At 41.7% G+C, this 20,172-nt stretch overlaps 2 protein-coding genes across 4 annotated transcripts in view; both read right to left on the bottom strand.

The window, feature by feature from the left end:
* Positions 1-20,172, bottom strand: part of LOC125467188 (cell surface hyaluronidase-like) — a 134,008-nt gene that overhangs the window by 33,123 nt on the left and 80,713 nt on the right. For both annotated transcript variants that reach the window (XM_048562674.2, XM_048562673.2), the window contains exons 18-19: positions 19,615-19,830; positions 15,659-15,867 (exon numbers count right to left, since the gene is read on the bottom strand). In XM_048562674.2, the coding sequence (XP_048418631.2) occupies positions 15,659-15,867; positions 19,615-19,830 (425 nt within the window). The remainder of the gene's footprint in view (positions 1-15,658; positions 15,868-19,614; positions 19,831-20,172) is intronic.
* Positions 1-20,172, bottom strand: part of cemip (cell migration inducing hyaluronidase 1) — a 227,616-nt gene that overhangs the window by 162,338 nt on the left and 45,106 nt on the right. The window lies entirely within an intron of this gene.

The following is a 20,172-nucleotide window of genomic DNA, read 5'->3' as shown; positions in this document are numbered from 1 at the left end:
CCCACATCCCTTTAAATCTTTCCTATTCATGTATCTACCCAGATGCCTTTCAAATATTGTAATAATACCAACCTCCACCACTTCCTCTGGCAGCTCATCCCATACACAGATCACCTTCTGCGTGAAAATGTTGCCCCTTGGGTCCCCTTTAAATCTTTCCCCTCTCACCTTAAACCTATGCTCTCTAGTTTTGAACTCCCCAGCCCAGGGAAAAGACCCATTTATTCAATCCATTCCCTTCATGATTTTAAAAGCCTCTAAGGTCACCCCTCAGCCTCCGATGCTCCAGAGAAAACAGTCCCAGCCTATTCAGCCTCTCTATAGCTCAAACCCTCCAATCCTAGCAACATCCTCGCAAATCCTTTCTGAACCCTGTCAAATTTCAGAACATCCTTCCTATAGCAGGGAGACCAGAATTGCACACAGTATTCCAAAAGTAGCCTAGCCAAATTCTTATTCAGCTGCAATAGGACATACCAACCCTCATACTCAATGCACTGACCAATAAAGGAAAGCATACCGAACACCTTTCTTCACTATGCTATCTATCTGCAACTCCACATTCAAGAAACTATGAACCTGCACTCTGTTCAGCAACTCTCCCCTTGACCTTACGTGTATAAATCCTGTCCTGATTTCCCTTTCCAAAATGCAGCACCTCACATTAATCTAAATTAAACTCCACCTGCCACACCTCGGCCCACTGGCTCATCTGATCGAGGCCTCATGTATTATGAGATAACCATCTTTGCTGCCCACTATACCTTGTCACCTACAAACTTACGAACTATATGTCCTAAATTCACATTCAAATCAAGTGACAAAAAACAGTAGACACAGCACCAATCTCTGTGGCACACCGCTGGTTACAGGCCTCTAGTCTGAAAAACAACCCTCCACCACCACCCTCCCTCTTCTACCTTTGAGCCAGTTCTGTATCCAAATAGCTAGTTCTCCCTTGTTAACCAGTCGATCATGAGGAACCTTATTGAGCACCTTACTGAAGTCCATGTAGGTCATGTCCACTACTCTACCCTCATCAATCCTCTTGTTATTTCTTTGAAAAACTCAAACAAGTAAGTGAGACATGACTTCCCACGTGCAAAGCCATGTTGGCTATCTCTAATCAGTCCTTGCTCTTTCAAATATAGGCGAATCCTGTCTCTCAGGATTTTCTCCAATTTTCCCACCACCGACGATAGCAAGAACTGCAATACTGCTGTCAGAGTCGAGTGTGTGGAGCTAGAGGAACACAGAAGGTCAGCAGCATCACAGGAGTTGGACAGTCAACGTTTCAGGCCTCGATCCTTCACCAGGTCCTGATTAGGGTCTCCAGGCATTAGTTCCCTGGCTCTTCCTTATCACCATTCTTAAATGGTGGTACCACATTATCCAGCCTCCAGACTTCCAGGACCTCACCTATGCTGACCACTGATACAAATTGACCTATGTAAAATTACAAAAACAGGTTTGATACAGCAAAAAAAAATCTAAACATTGTTATTGCTGATCAGGGAAATAAGGGGCAAACATTCAAGATTGGTTTCAGAATATTAAAGATCATGGTTAACAGAACACTTCTGCAGCACTAAGTGAAGAATGCATAAATAATAAGCACAATATAGTGAGCTGCAATATGTGAAACTTATTGAGGGAATGCAATAAAATACTCAAAGAAACTTGCGATATTTTGCTGACAGGGTAGCATTTATTGCCCATCCCTAACTGCCCTTGAGAAGGTGATATAAACAACCTCCTCGTGTTGCTGCAGTGTCTGGTATAGGAAAACTCTACATGCAGTCGGAAGGGGATTCAAGGATTTTGATCCAGTGACAGTGAAAGAACAAGGATAACCCAAAGTTAGGCTGGAGGAAGTCTTGGAGGGAACTAGCAGGTGGTGGCATTCCCTCGCCCCTGCTGCATCTCAAGGTTGTAGAGGCCACAGGTTTGGGAGGTGCTGTTGAAGGACCTTTACTGAGTTGCTGTGTACAGCTTCTAGATAGTGTACGTTGTTATCATGTTTGATAGTGGTGGAAGGAGTGAATGTCGAAGGTCGCAGATGGGGTACTGATCAAACAGGGTGCTTTATTCTGGATGGTGTCAAGCTTCTAGAATGTTGGTAGATCTGCACTCTTCTAGGCAAATAGGGAATATTCCATCACACTCCTGACTCATGCCTTTTAGATGGTGGACAGGCTCTGGGGAGTCAGAAGGTAAGGTACTTACTTAAGTTCCTCCTAATCTCTGACCTGCTCTCCTTGTTACAGTATTTATGAAACTGCTCTAGTTGAGTTTGTCGTCACTGGTGGCCTGTGGGGTGTTGGAGAATTGACTACGGTAATGCCCTTGAATGTTAAGGGGAAATGTTTAAGCACTTTCTTATTAGAGGTGTATACTGCATGCCACTTGTGTGGCACAAATATTACTTGCCACTTACATGTCCAAGCCCAATTTTTCTCCAGGCCTTGCTGTATGTAAACATGGGCTGCTTCATTACCTGAGGAACTATGAATGTTCTGAACATTCCACGGAGCAGGGAATATCTGCATTTATGACCTTCTGACGGGGTAAGGTCTTTGATGGACCTTCTAAAGATGATTGGGCGTATGATGCTGCTAGAATTTTTGCAGTGATGTCCTGGAGCTGGGATCATTGTGATTTTTGGAGAACTATCATTTTTCTTCATGCCAATTTTGACTCCCAGCAGTGGAAACATTTTTCCTGATTCAAATTTACTCAGGTTAATTAGTGTGACCATTGGTCAAATGCTGTCAAGGGCAGTCACTCACTTCACATCTGCAAATTCAGCATTATCGTCCATGTTTCGATCATGGCTATCATGAGATCTGAAGCTATGCATTGGGCAGAACCCACGCTAAACATTGGTGAGCAAGTGCCACTGAGTAATCCTGGTGAGAATAGTTTCCACTATTTCACTGACAATGGCATTAGATTAATAAAGAGTGAAACTGTCCCCATTGCATTTTCCCAGCAGTTTAGGGACAGCAATGAACTTATGTGGGCAACACCCACTTTGACAAACCCTTGTAAATTTTGCAGCTATAATGAATCAGCTTGGTTTGACACGCTGCCAGGCTGATAGCCAAAGACAAGAAGAAAGGGCAATGAAGCAGAATTAGAGTGAAGTGCTAGTTTTGGAAGAGCATTTCTCAGGCTTAAGTGTGTTGAAATGCTTAAGTCAGATGTCTCCTTAATCTCTTGTGCTGACCCATATCCTTTCAAAATGCCGGTCTTTACCAATATCTGAAAATGTCACATTTGACACTTAATTTCCTTTCCGACATTTTGGAACGTGTCATTGTCACTGCCTTTCCCTTCATATCTAAATCCGTCCTGTCTGCTTTCCACTTTGTCCACAAGATGGGGATGGGGTGGAGGGAAGCTGGTCAAACTCACTGTCAACAGTCTGTGCCGCTATAACCATGACTCACTGACGTTCCTCAATCTCACACAGTCATCGGCACGTTTGTGTTTGAACTCACACTTAATCCAATCCAGCCACTGATGGAAATACAGCTTTTCTCCCTCCTTCATAGTTTCAACTCATTTTTCCGTTACTAAATGCCTGGAACAGACCTGAAATCTATGATGGTCTATCCTTCCTGCGGTCAAAGAGTCAGGAGTTTGCTGTTATTCTCATTTAGTAGACCTGGCTTCATTTCTGGGGCAAACTTGGCCATCTCCAAATATTTTAGTTGGACAGGAAACCAACATCCTAACCCCTGTTTGGGCCTTAATCAACCACAGCAGTTACTAAATTACATGATAGTTTACACGTAGAAACCTCCTGCCGAGCTCAAACAGATGGTGTTATTTCAGCATAATAGATGCGACTGTTTCTTGAAATATATTCAAACGGTTTCCACTCAAAGTAATTTGCAGGAAAACAACTTACAAGTTGACATGTCTGTCGCTCAGTTATGTTTGCCAAAGTTGGCTACTCTGTGGGTTTAATTCATAAACTGCTCACAGGTACAGAGAGACGTCATTTGACCAGCTGTATCTGTGCAGGCTTTCTGCTGGAACAAGTCAGAAAATACCTTATTCTGGCACTCTGCATTTTTATTTTCTTTCCAAGTGCTATGCCCATTCTCCTCCTCCTCTGATTGTGATAAAGACAGATTCATTCACAGGCAATGCACTGCATTTTCTAACAATCGTTGCATTTAAAAGAAACTCTTCCCCATGTAACATTTTCTTTTAGCAATCACCTTGTGTTAGTGACATAAGAACAGGCCCTTCAGCCCACCAAACTTGTGTTGACACATATGACACCAATCTAACCTAAAAATCTTTCACCTCTATGTGAGCTGTATCCTTCTTTTCCCTCCTCTGGTTTTCACCCCTTCCATCATTCTTTTTCCCAATCTGCTCCGTACAGACCCTTCATGATCTTGATTATCTATCAAATCCCCTCTCAGCCCTCTCCTTAAGGAGAAAAACTACAGCTTCTTCAATACATCCTCATAACTAAAGTGGCTGTATTCCAGAACCACTCTGACAAGTCTTTCCTGCACCCTCTCTACAAGCTCTGCATGATATGCTGTTGAAAAAAAACTGAACTGCTGAGTTACAGAGGGATATGCGCATTCTAATTTGTCACTCACTAAAACTTAGCATGCCAGAGCAGCAAGTTATTAGGAAGGCAAACAGAATGCTGTTTATTGTAAGAGGGCTGAAATATTAAAGTAGGAACACATTGCTACAGTTGTACAAGGCATTGGCGCAATCACATTTAGAGTCCTATGCTCATTTTTAGTCAGCTTAATTCAGAAAGAACACAATTGCACTGGAAGTTGTTCAGAGAAGGGCCTAGGCCCAAAATGTCAGCTTTCGTGCTCCTAAGATGCTGCTTGGCCTGCTATGTTCATCCAGCTCTACACTTTGTTATCCCTTGACTAATTCCTTAGTTGAGGGTGTTACCTTATCAGGAAAGGCAAGACAGGCTTGGCCTGTAGTCTGCAGAGTGTTCAAGAATGAGAGGTGATCTTATTGAAGCATAAGATTCCGAGGGAACATTAGGGTGCTTCTCCCTATAGGATAGTCAGGAACTAGTTTAAAAATAAGAGGTCTCTCATTTAAGAGAAGAACGAGGAGAAAAATGTTTCTCTCAGAAAGAGTTGGAAGTCTGGGAGTTCTCTTCCCAGAAAGCAGCGGAGGTGGAGCGGGGGGAAGGGGCAATGCCTTTAAAAACATTCAGAGATAGAAAGATTCTTGACTAATAAGTTATTATTTTTGGGCTTGGCAAAATTGTGAGCAGGATTGAGATAGAGTTCAAGTGGATAAGGACTGATTGGTGACATAAGTGGACTATTGCAGGTTAAATTTAATACAGAAAGTCAAGTTGAGGCCATATTACGATCAGCAATGATCTTACTGAATAGTGAAACAGGACTGAGGGCCAAAGTACTCACTCCTGCTCAAAGTCTGGGCACTTAGAAACTCAGACTGAACTAGTGTTTTATAAAAAGGCTTGTTTTAGCTTTCCTGCCCTTGTACTTTATTACCTACAATTATAAATCCCAGGAACATAGGTGTCTTTCTCACCCTTCGACCTGCGCTGCCACTTTCAATGATTTGTGCACTATACCTTCAGGCTCATCTGTTACTGCATCAACTTTAGAATTACACCCTTTATGTCCCACTGTCTCTCTTTAGTCTTTGTGCCCTCAGATTTCTTGACATTAAGTTTAACTTGCAACGTTCCACCCATGTTGCCAGCCTGTTTATCTCCACTTGAATTCCATCCTTATCTTCCACTCAGTTCACAATATTTCCAAATCTTGTCAACTGAAAGTGTTGAAATCGGGCCTTGGGTATCAAAGTGCAGCTTAAGGTATAACAAGAAAAGCAGTGTTTCTCATATTCACCTCTGAAGAAGCCTATTCTAAACCATTTTCCAACTTGAAAAATAACTGTTCCGAACTACTAGCTGTTCCAAGTTCTTCAGCTCTCAATCCATGTTGACACTATCACTTTTATTCCATGAGCTTTAACTTTGCTCACAAGTCTACGATGTGACACTTGACAAAATGTCTTTTGGAAATCCATGTAAACACATCAACCCGATCTGTTAGTTCCTCAAAGTAGGGCAGATGGGCTAGTTGACCATGACATTGTTACACAGGAAGCCATTCAAGATTTGGGAGCAGAAGAGATTGCCACTACGACTAGTACAATCTAGTGATGGGTCTGATGCTGTTCTTTGCAGCGAAGAGCACGAATTCCAGACAGTTGTTTTTCTGGTGCTGGGGTATGGGTGATTACTCAGGACTAGAGGGGGACTTGCAATGGGACTGGTAGGATCCAGTCACCATGGTCCATATAGGTACCACAACATATAGCTCTGGTTCATGCGACACTGGCACCCTCTTTGGGGAATGTGGAACCTACATCATTGGGACAATCTAAACCTGTAACATGCTGAGGCCCATGTTCTAATGGGCCACATAATTAAAAGCCTCCATTTGCCATGTTAAGTAGTGGCGCAAGGAGTCAAATTTGGGAAGATGTAGTGACCCAATCTATAGACAAGTCAAGGGGAAGGTATTAATACTTGAAAATGATAAACGGAAAATGAAAGGAAGGAATACAGAGTACATATTTAAGAATTAATCAAAAAATCAGGCCAAATGTTACAAAAGCAATAAAAAAAAAGACAAAACTAAAGTCTATCAGAATGCATAGTGTTTGGAACAATACAAATGAGCTGCTAATGCAAAGAGTAATAACTATAAATGATCTGATAGCCAGAACAGAGATATAGCTGCAAGAATACAGTTTGGGACTTGAACCTTGTAGGCCCAGGACATTTACAAAGGAGAGAAAGCTGGAGTAAAAGTGGAGGGGTGGCTTTGTCAAATATTGATAATATTAGCATGATAGTCGGAAGTGACCCAAGTTTGGGAAACAAGGAGGTAAAAGTGGTTTGGGTCAAGATGAGGAATGACAAAGGCAAAAGGTCACTTGTGGGAGTGGTGTACAGGCCACCAAATGGTAAGATCATAAGTGTTAAAGTAGACCATTCAGTCTGCTCCACAACATAAAGTGAACATACTGATCTGATAATCCACACTCCACGTTTTTGTCATTTCCCCATAACCCTTGATTAAAAATCAGTCTCTCCCTCAGGCTTGAACATACTTAACAATCCAATCTTGACTGCCCTCTGTGACAAAGAATTCCATAGATTCAACACCCTCAGAGAGAAGAAATTCCTCCTCACCTCTGTCTTAAATGTGACCACATTCTGAAATTACACCCTTCCAGTCCTGGACTCTCCCACAAGAAGAGAAACAGCTTCTCATCATCTATCCTGTCTATCCCCAAAGAATCTTACATGTTTCAATAAAGTTGCCCTTCATTCTCCTGAACTCTGCTGAGTCCAATCTACTCAATCTCTCCTAAGAAAATTCAACCGCAACAGGATCAACCTACCAGCTGGACTGCCTCCAGCATCACGATATATTTCCTTAGATAAGGGGACGAATACTGTCACTATGTTTTAGCTCTCTCTCAATGAACAAGTCCATTTCCAGTATAACTTGCTGTCTGGTCAGCCCCAGAATGTGGTTTCCTGAGAAACCATGCTGAAGACATTCTGTGAAATCATTTTTCAGGCTATTTTTACCCATCTGCTTTTTCTCGCTTTTGGTGTAGCTTAAAATTGCATATGATTATCATTGTACATTTTGGACAACCTATTATTTCTTCTTCTTTGGTATGAGAGTTGTGCATAAATCACATATTGAAAGCATTCAAGTTCAGTGCATAATTGGGATGGCAAATGGAATGTTGGCCTTTATTTCAAAGTGGAAAGGAGGTGGCAAATGAATGGTATGGACATTTCCCATCAGTCTTCGCCATAGGAGGTTGAAAGTAACATTGCAAACATAGCTGTAATAGAGGAAATAAAACAGAGGGAGGAACTCAAGAAAATTCCAATCACCAAGGAAGTGGTAATAAATAAACTGTCAGAAGTCCAGGCTGACATCTCCCTGCGTCCTGATGGACGTCATTCTACAGTGTTAAAAGAAATTACCAAATGAGATAATTGAAGCATTGACCTTAATTTTCCAGAATTCTCGACATTCATAAGAGGCTCCATTTGATTGAAAGCCATTGAATATAACTCCTTTATTAAAAAAGAGAGGAAGACAGAGTGTAGGAATGTACAGGATAGTCAACTTCACATCTGTCATCAAGAAAGTGTTAAAAAAGAATTTTTAAAGATATTAAAGCAAGGCACTTAGAACTGTTCAGGATAACCAGGCAGAGTCAATATGGTTTTGTGAAGGGGAAATAAATTGGGCTTCTTTGAGGTAGGTTAAAAGAGGAACAGCCAATGTACTGTATTTATATTCCCAGAAGGTATTTCACAAGGTGCCACATCAAAAAGTTATAGTGGAAAATAAAGGCTCACGATGTAGGGAGCTATGCATTGTCATCGGCAGAAAAATGGTTAGCTAATAGAAACCAAAGAGTAGGTGTAAATATTTTATTTATGGTGAGAGATTGCAGAGCCTTAAGGTGCAGAGGGATCTACATCTCCTAGTTCATGAATCATAAATGGTTGGTATCCAGGTGCAGGAAGTAATCAAAAAGATAGTTGTAGAAACATAATATAGGAGCAGGAGCAGGCCTTTCAGCCCTTTCAGATTGATCTGCCATTCATTTATGATCAGGGCTGATCTTTCAACTCAATACCACATTCTTGCTTCTCCTCATCACCTTTGATTCCTTTAGCCCCAAATGCTATACCTAACTCTTGATTAAATGTTATAATTTATTGTAGAGAATTTTACACAAAAGTAGACAAGTTATGCTTCAATTTTACTGGAGGCTAGTGAGAGTACATATGTACACAGTGTACAGTATTGACTTCCTCACTTAAGGAAGGCGATAAATGTATTGGAAACAGCTCAGAGGAGACTCTTATGTGGAATAGACAGACTGATATGAGGAATGGTTAGACTGGCAAGGCTTGTACACTCTGGAGGTTAGAAGAGCAAGAAGTGATTTGGTTGAAACATAAAATACTGAGGAAGCTTGACAGTCTGGTTGTAGAAAGGATCATTCCACGTGTGGGAGAATCTGGAACTAAAGGGTTCAGTATTTATAAGGGGTCACTCACTTAAGGCAGCAATGAGGAATTATTTTTCACCTGAATGTCAAGTCTTAGGATGTCTTTTCCTGAGAAGGTGGAGGTAGCAGAGTCTACTTTCTGGGCAGAAGTAGATAGATTCTTGCTAATCAAGGAGATGAAAGGTCATTAGAGGTAGGTGGGAATGTGGAGTTGGAATTACAATCAAAATAGCCACAATCTTATTTAATGGTGGAGCAGTCTTGAAGGACCAAACTCTTGCTCGTAATTCGCATGTTCTGACGATTTACAATTAGAATTGAATGTACTTAAATTTGACTTGGTTTATATAAATGACAAGATGTCACAATGAGGCAAAAATTACAACTCACAGTCAGTGGTAAAACACAATTTTGTGATCTTAAATATAATAAAAAAGTGAAGTAGTCAGGAATTTACTTGTATGATTTGCACACTGATTATAACTCAGACTTCCAAAGTCTACTCTCTGTCACAACACTGACAGAAAGATTTGAAAGAGTGCGATTAATGAAAGCTTTCTCACTGTTTACCTGCCAACAGTGCCTACATTCCATGATGAACAGAAGGCACATTTTACATAAACTGTGGTTAAAAATGACAAGAATGATTTGTGAATGCCCAAACTTCATTCAGTAAAAGACAGCTGAGGTACCTCAACTTTTACACACCTCTGGCATCTCATGCATATAGAGGATAGTGCTCTCCATTCAGATATACACAAATACTTTGAAGGGAAGTCAGACTTCGATCTGAGAGCGAGCGGCTTTTAGTTTACTGAACTACCCATAATGCGTTGAATTAATTGCACAATGATGAAATTGATAGCACAGCCATTTAATATTAGAGAAAGTCTAGCTGCTTCCCAGCACAGCAGACCAGTCCAGACAAAACCAAAATATTTCTCCTCCCCACTCAATCTTCCATACTGATTACTGGCTTGTTGCCAATCAACAAGTCCTAACAAGTATGATTTTCTCTTTGTGTTTTCTCTATGTGCTGGCTCCTTGGAAACAGCTGAAATATAAACATTAAAATGAGCAAATACATAAATATATAGAAAAAAAAGTGGATGGAGGTCACTGAACAGTGATTGTTCTAGTAAATTTCAAGCTAATTCTTTGCTGCTGTGTATTGAATGGCCATTTCACCTCTGCTTTCCTGAACCTTAATCCGATAACAGAAATGGGAATATTGCTAAATGATGAATTTGCCTGGCTCCCTTTGAGGCCTGTTTTCAAGTTGGCTGTAGACAATCAGCATGGGATGCATTTATTGTAGCCATAAAGGTACTAATAGAAGTCAGTTTCAATGCAGCTCCTGGGAGGACATGATGATTGCCGAGTACCAAAATTGTTGCTAATTCTACGATAATGGGGACTAAATTAGCAGTCTCATTCAAAACAGCCACCAGCATGGCTGTTGTGGGAAATGGGAAATGTTACAAGTGGCAGGAGGGAAGTGCACTTGAGGTTATTGTGAAGGCTTATTGTTAGCTTAGCGTAAACACGCTTTAGCCTACGGCTAAACTGAGCTGCATCAAAAGTGGAAGTGTTGCATGTGATTCGGCGGCCAAAAAAATAAATCGTTAAATCATAATGTCACAGCAGAGAATCAAATGATATATCCCATCATCCGTTACATGAAATCATTTAATCTACTACCATTCTCCGGCTCACTCTCCATACCTTTTAATATTAGCTGCTTTCAAACAATAATAATTTAATCTCTGCTGCTGGAACTGGGAAACAATATTCAACACTCCCAGGCTATCTGCCTTAACAGTATTTTCACACAGCCCTGCCCAAATTCATTGTTCTCTTCAGAAATATCCTAAAACCACAACAGTAGGACAGCTAGGGCTACACCCATCTTTCATTTCTGTCAATCATCATTCTTAAATAGATGATGAGATACATTAACCCATTCATCAACTAAAATATCTCAGACAAACAAGGAATAGGAGTAGGCCACTCAACCCTTCATGCCTACTCGACCATTCAGTAGGATTGCGACCGATCTATAGCTATTTCTGCTATAATGTGTGCTCCTTTAACAAGAATCAGCTGTAACGTGGCTGATGAATACTGGATGCTGTTTGCATAATGAAAACTTTCTACTGTACAGGTATAGCAATTTCCCCATAACACAATTTTCTATAGCGCAACTTTCTATAGCGTGAGGTCGCACAAGAATGCAAGTGTTATAGTAAAACAACCTGCAATTTTAATCTCAACTCTACATTCCTGCATAGCCCAATCACTGACATTTACAACTGTGGTAAAAATGCAGCTAAACCTCAAATAAGCTCGTTGGTTATGAAGCGTGAAAAGATTTCCAGTCTATTTGCTTTATCACCCAAGCTGAGGAGCAGTGGCCTAATTGTTATTGTGTAATAATAGGCTAGAGCCAACTCTAAAGCATCGAGTCTCACTACAACCCAATTCAAGGCAGATGGTAGCAGAGTATTACTGCCATTGGGTTATTAACCCAAGGCTAATGCTCTGGAATATTGTTCAATTCTCACTGTGGCAGCTGATGGAATTCAAATTCAATTAATAAAATCTGGAATTGAAAGCTTTGGTCTTACCAATGGTGATTGCGGAACTATTAATGATAAAAGTCCCCACTGGTTGAATAGTGGTCTGCAAGGAATGAAATCTGTCATCCTTACCTATGCTGGCCTACATGGGACTCCACACCTGTTGAAATATGAGGACTGCACTATGGGAAATATGGTCTTTCAAATGAGAATGTTAAGTGAAGCCTTTTCAGGAGGACTTTTAAAAAAATCGCAAGACACAGATTTACCAAGAGCAGAGATGTTCTAAAATCATCCCTAAACCAGCATAATTTAAAGAGATTACTTGGTCATTTACTTCATTGCAGCTGTGGGATCTTGCTGTGCACACCATGATTACCAGGTTCTGAACATTCAAACTGCAAATTAACTTCAAAATAACTCAATCGATTGCACGTCCTGTATTTGTGAAAATCACAAAGCACAATAAATTTTCTTTATTCCTCAAATCTGTGCCTTGGTTTCGAAGTACCAGTCATTTCACTCTGGCCAATAAATCTGGAATGTGAATGTACCACTAACTGGAAATAGGAAGGAGTGAGGGCATAGCTAAATCATAGCCAAAATACAGAAAATTATTTCTTCAGCTACTTCCAGCTTTCTACATGAGAACTGAACACGTCCACTGCTCTGTGTTGCAACACACTTCACAACATTTTCTTCAAATTATTTTCTTAGCAGTGACTCAGAATTAGGGTGGGAACAGTCTAATATCCACATCAACTGTTGCCAATTTAGGTAAACTTGATGGACTTATTTTTCAACTTGTCCCAGCCTGTATCTGACAGTGCTCAATATAGCTGTGATGATCCTAAACACTCCATGCCTCAGCACACATGCCATTTTAACACATTCAGCCTGGACTAATAGTGAAGTCAGTGATTACACTGTCATACTCTCAGATGTAGCAAGCTGGGTAGACAAGATGCACAATTTTATTGTGGTGTGTAGCTGAGCATTGACAAGGAGACTGGATGTAATGACCAAGTTACTGACACTGACCATGGTCATGCTAAGTTGTTGATAACATGTGAGCTCTGCACAGTCGATGCCTGTGACTGATTTTAGTCCCAACACAAATCTCAAGGCAGTAGGAATTGGGAGAATGGTCAGTCCAGCTGAAATCTGTACAAATTGATCAGTGAAATCCCATAAACTGGTATATCCACAATTCTGACAAGTAGCAAACCATCGTACACTGAGGATTGTTCAAGCAGATGAATTGTGAAGCTTAGAAGTTAATGCAATCAAAGCATGGAGCATTTCAGTCTATTGTCCCTCTATAAATTTATCCTTTTCAAATATTTACTCAAATCTCTTTTAAAATGTTAATCCTAAATCTGATTCCACCAGCCCTTTCAGACAATCCATTCTGGAGCAGAACAACATTTCGTGTAAACAAAACTTGTCAAGCACCAGTGATCTTAAAACTGTGTCTGTACTGATTTGCCTGCCAGAGTAAACCTCATACTTCAAGCCTCACACATCATTAACCTTTTCTGCACCCTAACATTCTCTACTCTCTCAACATATCTAAAGTCCCACGTAACATGTAGAAATTTAAAGAGTCTGGCTAAATGCCAGACCTGGAAAAATTGCCGTGTTTGAGGAAGCTAAAAGCCTGTTTGGGCTTTAGATTTTGAGGCTCAGTTTTCAGTCTCAGTGGGGCTCTTACCAGATAAATGGTCTGGGTAGGAGGAAGCGAGGCTTCCAACTACCTGACTTGCTACGACACCATTCCCCTTCCCATTATCTAAACCCATGTTAATCACAGGATTGTTCCAGCATAGAAAGAGGACATTCGACCCATTGGGTCTGTTCTGGTTCATTAAATGAACATCATTATCTACTGCATGTCACCTGCTTTCCCCCCATCCCACCCCCACCTTGTATGCAATAATCATCCAATGACAGTCCTGACAAAAGGTTTTGGCTTGAATCATTGACTTTCTGCTCCTTGGATATTGTCTGACATGCTGTGCTTTTCCAGCTTCACATTTATTGACACTTGTTTCCAGCATCTTCAGTCCATACTGTCTCCACCCCTTGAACGCCTCAACTGAATCTGCTTCCACCACATTTCCAGGCAGTGTTTTCCATACTCTAACCCTTGCTGTGCGAAGATGATTTTTTTTTTCATATTACCCTTGCTTCTTTTGCACATCATTTAAAAATATTAAATTATTAAAGGTGAAATTTAAATGCAAGTTGCTGAGAGATTTTCTTCCATTTTTGATCATCTGGCCGCTAGAAAAGACTTGTACAAGTCCCTGACTAGTGAACCTTGGCTGCACTCCCTCCATAGCAGGAATATCCTCTTAGGGAGGTACACAAACTGCTGAATTTCTCCAACAATTTTTGTTTTTGATATTTCTCTGAAAGCTGGTATTCTCTTAGGTACTGTATAAATACTTGTCTGCTGTGCAATCATAACACCTTTATGTTTGAACAGCAGATACCGAGCCTTATTTCTTCTTGAACCATGTTGCCATATTGGACAGAGGATTGGTAGAGGCACAGTACACTTGACATTAAGCAAACAGGGGGAATCAACTTTGCTAAAACCATTGAAGACCACACGCTTAAATGATTCAGACTGTAGGAGGCCAAGTGGGTAGTAGGACCAGAGAGTTTGGATCTTTTGGCAAAACATCTGGAGTTGACTTTATATATATATATTATAAATAGACAGAGGGGTGTGGTATGGGGGGGGAAAAGAAGGAGAGAGGGGCGGGGGGGGCAGCAGAGGAGACTGACCTTTACCCGAATATACGTGGAACTGTTGGGTGATCTGTAAAATGGTACTGCAAAGTTAACATCTCTCACAACAGGCAGGTTACCGGCTTTTGTTTGATAATGCTCCTATGAAGAGCCCTTCATGAGAGTAAAGGATGTATACACGTGCAGGTTGTTGCTTTGGGCAGGATCATTAGTCTTTAACCCTGATGGAAATGGGGATAAGAGAACCACAACTGTTTGTTCAGATTATACTCAGGAGTTATTCTGAACAGCACCCAGATACAAACTGTTGATAGATTATTCAACTGAGGGGAAGGGGACGTCACACTAAACATGACATCACATCATGAGTGGGCAGAGTAAATTCTCATTTGTAAAATGCTGAGTCACACAGTTTGCCTGGGTGGGGAATAGAGGGGGAATGTGAAGTGGAGAACACACTGCGTCTGTTAGAGAGCTTCAGTTATTGTTGAAATGGAGGGGGGGGGGGGGCGGTGGTGAGGAAAACACAAGACAGGGCACAATCCTGCTGGACAAGGCTCCTTCACCCAAGGACGGGTCTGTACTGAGGAAGGGTCACTGGACCAGAAATGCTAACCGTTTCCTCCTTCACAGATGCTGCCAGACCTGCTGAACTTTTCCAGCCACTTTGTTTTTGTTCGTTCACCTGACTTCCTTCTCTACTCCACCTTAATGGTATGGATTAAAACCTACCCTGATAGGTCCACCTCTTCACAGAGTCTCAACAGAAACCAAAATTCCAAATCCTGGCAAAATAGACCATCTCTGGCTGTGGGTACTGAGGCCAACTGCAGCATCATTACTATCAGCCTGCCCTAGGTCAGCTGAAGCATCTTGGAACCACACTGACCTTGTCACTTCAGTTCAATAATGCATTGCTCTCTCACCAGGTTCTTACAATTAGTTTTACTTTTCCTCTGAAATAGTTCGTCAAAATTATTAACTCATCTACTGTAGCATCATCCTCCCTTGGAAGGATGAGAGCTTTAAAGTGGTTTAAACAAAACTTTTGATGTACACGAAACCAAATCAGGAGCCAGATGACTTCGGCTGCCTTCAGTTGAGCAGGGCTCCTACCCGCAAGAAAATGTTTCCAAAGTTCACACAATCTGCGCCTGAAACTTTAGACTGGGAAATGAATACATTAAAACTGAGAGGTGTTCCCAGCAAATTACCGGTTGAAGTTGATTGGATAGAGGACAATCTGTTCAGGCGTTCGGCCATTCCACCGTAACGTGTAGGCTTGTTCCAGCATGACGACAGGCTGGTACTGTTGATAAGATGCCCCTCGATTTACACCCTGCAGCTTCAGGGGGTGGTCTGGGTATGAATCCTTTGAGATTAGCAGAGACAGGTTGTCTGGGCGCCAGGCCTGAACATATAGCTGAGAGAGTTGAGAGAGAAATTGTGCTTCAATTAAAAACAGCATGTTTCAAATTTTTTGTTCTCCTACAGCTGGCAAGGGCCATTTATTGTTTCCTCCCTCTGAATATTCAATGCCAAAGGGAAAAGACAGCCTGTCCTAGGTACTCAATACGCACCACCACCATCTCGATGTCAAGAGTTAGAATCGAAGTTGTAAATTAAGATAACAAGGTGTAGAGATGGATGAACACAGCTGTTCAAGCACCAGACAAGCACGAAAGCTGACGTTTCTGGCCTAGATCCTGCTTCAGAAATGGAGGGGGGGGGGCAGGGGCGAAAGGGGGTTCTGAAATAAATAGGGAGCGAGGGGAGGCGGATCGAAGGTGGGTAAAAGGAGGAGGAGAAGTAGGTAGAAAGGAGACAGACAGGTCAAAGAGGCGAGGATGGAGCCAGTAAAGGTGAGTGTAGGCGGGGAGTTAGGGGAGGGGATAGATCAATCCAGGGAGGATGGACAGGTCAAGGGGGTGGGATGAGATTAGTAGGTAGGAGATGGGGGTGGGGCTTGAGGTAGGAGGAGATAGGTGGGAGGAAAGGACAGCTTAGGGAAGTGGGGACAAGCTGGGCTGGTTTTGGGATGTGGTAGGGGGCGGAGAGATTTGTGGAGTCCATGTTGATACCATTGGGCTGCAGGATTCCCAAGTGGAATATGAGTTGCTGTTCTTACAACCTTCAGGTGGCACCATTGTGGCACTGCAGGAGGCCCAAGATGGACATGTCTTCCCCCCCACCTATCCTTCCTCCTACCTATCCCCTTAGCCCACCTCAAGCCCCACCCCCATCTCCTTCCTACTAGCCTCCTCCCGCCCCCTTGACTTGTCCATCCACCCTGGACTGACCTATCCCCTCCCTAACTCCCCACCTACACTCACCTTTACTGGCTCCACCCCCTCCCACTTTGACCTGTCTGTCTCCTCTCCACCTATCTTCTCCTCTATCCATCTTCAATCCGCCTACCCCTCTCTCCCTATTTATTTCAAAACCCCCTTCCCCCTGCCTCTCTATTTCTGAAAAAGGGTCTAGGCCCAAAATGCCAGCTTTCCTGCTCCTCTGGTGCTTGAACGGCTGTATTCATCCAGCTCTACACCTTGTTATTGCAGATTCTCCAGCATCTGTAGTTCCTACTATCTCTGAAACAATTGTAAATGTACCTAGTTTTAGGCCAGATTGATAAATAAAAGCTGATTTTGTCAGTGATTTGCTGGCAAGAGCATCTGGCAATGCTATGAAAATTGATGAGTCTTTGTATCCTACTGACTGAACAAAGGCCTATCTGTTGTGATCTTTGACTAGGCCCTGAGTTTGCTTCTAGCACTTTATTTACTTTAATGATTACAGCACAAGACAAATATGATTTTCTTGGATCTGTCACCAAAGTTAATGTCACACATTCACTGTAGCTTTGTCTCTCATGTGGAGAAACCCAAGCTGTAGGTTGCGCCAAAAATGGCCAAGTCTGTATTTCTTTATTATTTTAAGGAGTTGGAACAAACATGAGTTTTTTTTTCCATTCATTAACAGGATTTGGATCTCTCTGGCACACCACTATTAATTACCCATCCTTAATTGCCTAGAGGGCATTTAGGGGTCACCCACAATGCTGTGGGTCTGAAGTCACATGTAGACCAGACCAAGTAATAATAGCTGATTTCCCTCTGAAGGACAGTAGTGAAGCATTTGTATCTTTTTTTAAAATGATACTTTACAGCGGTTACACAATTATCATTCGGCCAGCTATTTATTCCAGTTTTTCATTTGTTGCAAAGTTGGGTAGAGTATTTGTGGATTAGAAAGTAGGATGTTAGAATTCGGTATGTGTAAAATGCAGGGGGTGGTGGGATAATAGTGCATGGCCCCTTTAAAGATGACGTGCTTTGTCTAAGAGCATAGACATTTAAACAATATGTCTGTGGGCAGCAGCTTGTGGGTTTGCAGGTGTAGAGAGAGCCCTCGAACGGAAACATCTACATCAAAAAGCTGTCTAACTAGCATGCAAAGCTGCAGGTTTTTGTTATTAAACAACAAATTTTGGTTTTAGCCAATCAATTTGAACCAGGCACTTAGATACCAAAAATCAATCTGTTGGTTTGGACATTATAGGACCAATCCTGTTGTAATAAAGTGATATGTTATCAGAGGTGATAAAGAAGAGGGCAGTTGGAAAATCAGGAGAATTAACTGCCAGAGTTAACAGCTCTCAGCTCAAGATAGACTGTGAGAACTAATGATTCTTTCTCTAAGTTCTAGAGAAAGCACCATCTGAATCAAAAGGTTCCTATGGCACAAGTAGCTAATATCCCTGACAGACGAATTCAACAGAGAGTGTTCCTCACAGAACATTTGACGGAGAAGCACAGAGCATTCCAGAAGATACAAGCTGGCTGTAATTTTGAGAGACTAAAGGCTGTGTCTTTTTTAAAATTTTATATAAAAGTGGGGCTTATATTTATTGGAATGGCATGCTATTAGAATCTTGTTTCAGTCAGGAATAGTTAGTAGTTAAAAGGGGTTTATTTAATTTGTGAATACTTTAGCTAATTTTATTTATCCAACTCTAACAATGGACAATTGTTACTTGTTGATGGTAGCACGAGTATCAGGGACTTGTTTTGTTTAACTGCTAGAAGTTGCTGAGGAGTGGGTTATACCACTTTTCACACTCTTTTTAACAGATTATAGGGCAAGGTGCACCTCTGAGTATTGTAGCTTTAGTTCTCAGAGGCAGGTGGGATGGAGTCAATCTCCACTTTGTAACCTATTGAGTTTAAATTTCATCATCTGCAATGGTCAGATTTGAACCCATGTCCCCAGAACCTGGGGTTCAGGATTAGCAGTGTAGTGACATTACAACTGTGCCACTGACTCCCCTCAGAACAGTCATACAGAAGTCACAAAAAAATAAACACCAAGCGGTCTACACATCCTTCTCTATGCCATGCTATTGCCCTCCCATCCTCACTCCTAAACAAGGTGTAGAGCTGGATGAACACAGCAGGCCCAGAAGCATCATAGGATCAGGAAGGCTGACATTTCTAGGCCTGAAACATCAGCCTTCCTGCTCCTCTGATGCTGGTTGGCCTGCTGTGTTCACCCAGCTCCACACTTTGTTATCTTGGATTCTCTAGCATCTGCAGTTCCTACTATCTCACTCCCAACAATCCTCTCTTCCTCGCTCTCACATCCATGACTGGCTGCTCAGGACTGAAGTTGCTGTATTTTTGTCTTTCCATTCCAATAAGCTGCCTTTGATTGCTCATGTGGCACTCACTGTTTTAGTCCACAATATCACTTAGCGAAGGATAGAACTCGAGCCAGTCTTTATACACTTTTCTAAAGCATTTATTTGCAGACACACACGCTACATGCATGCATTTCCTAACCCAATGAGTTTCAGTCTGTGTCAACTTATCAGGACAGAAGTGAATCCCCACTTAATACTTGTATGTCCAATTAAAGACAAATAACAGAGCTCGCCAGGCATGTTCTAATTACATTCTACCACCAAGGCAAGTGTTTTGGGATGTGCTGAGGCTGTGAAAGAAGATATATAAATGATTGTTCCATAGCCCAAGGCTCACCACTTGCTCAGTAACTACAGCAAATCAAAGTCAGCCTCAAACGTCCAATCTGTCCCCAATGAGACGGCTACCAAGACTTGCAAACATTCAGAAAGCTATAAACATTTGTTTTTCTGAACTGGAAATTTCACCTGGGCATACTTGCCACTGCAGATCACTCCATTCCACCTGGGCACACTGAGGCATCCTGGATGGCGAACCAGGTAGTTGTCAGCCCTAGCTACGAACGTGTCAGGATATCCTGTCATTGAACCATCCAAATCATGGAATATTGATGTCTGGTCACCATCAAGACTATTTGTTCCAAACCACTGTCCTGGTTTTCCAAAGAATACTTCAAGGTTAACCTGTATGGAAGGACAGAAAACAGGGAAGTGGGCACAGTGGCTGAAATGAAACTGTGCTCAGTCCAATAACAAGGCTGGCATTCTTTACTATGGAGAAGTGCTACAATCATGTTCTGAGGGATGAATGCCTTTCCTTGTCCCATTTCTCTACTGGGCCAAACAAAGTTGGATTTTAGAACGGAAGGTCATATTCCCAGTCATTTCAGAATATGCACACACGTATCTATATATTCTGTACGCATGATATACTACATATAGCTCAGTATCAAAATTGAGTCAGCCACGTTCCTCAAATATCACAAAGATCAAGGTTATCGTAAACTAAAGTTACTCAAGCGAAGA

This window comes from Stegostoma tigrinum, chromosome 33, assembly GCF_030684315.1.
Source record: "Stegostoma tigrinum isolate sSteTig4 chromosome 33, sSteTig4.hap1, whole genome shotgun sequence".
Taxonomy (NCBI): Eukaryota; Metazoa; Chordata; class Chondrichthyes; order Orectolobiformes; family Stegostomatidae; genus Stegostoma; species Stegostoma tigrinum.
The sequence above is the reverse complement of the archived record's forward strand: the minus strand, read 5'-3'. Positions and strand labels throughout refer to the sequence as shown.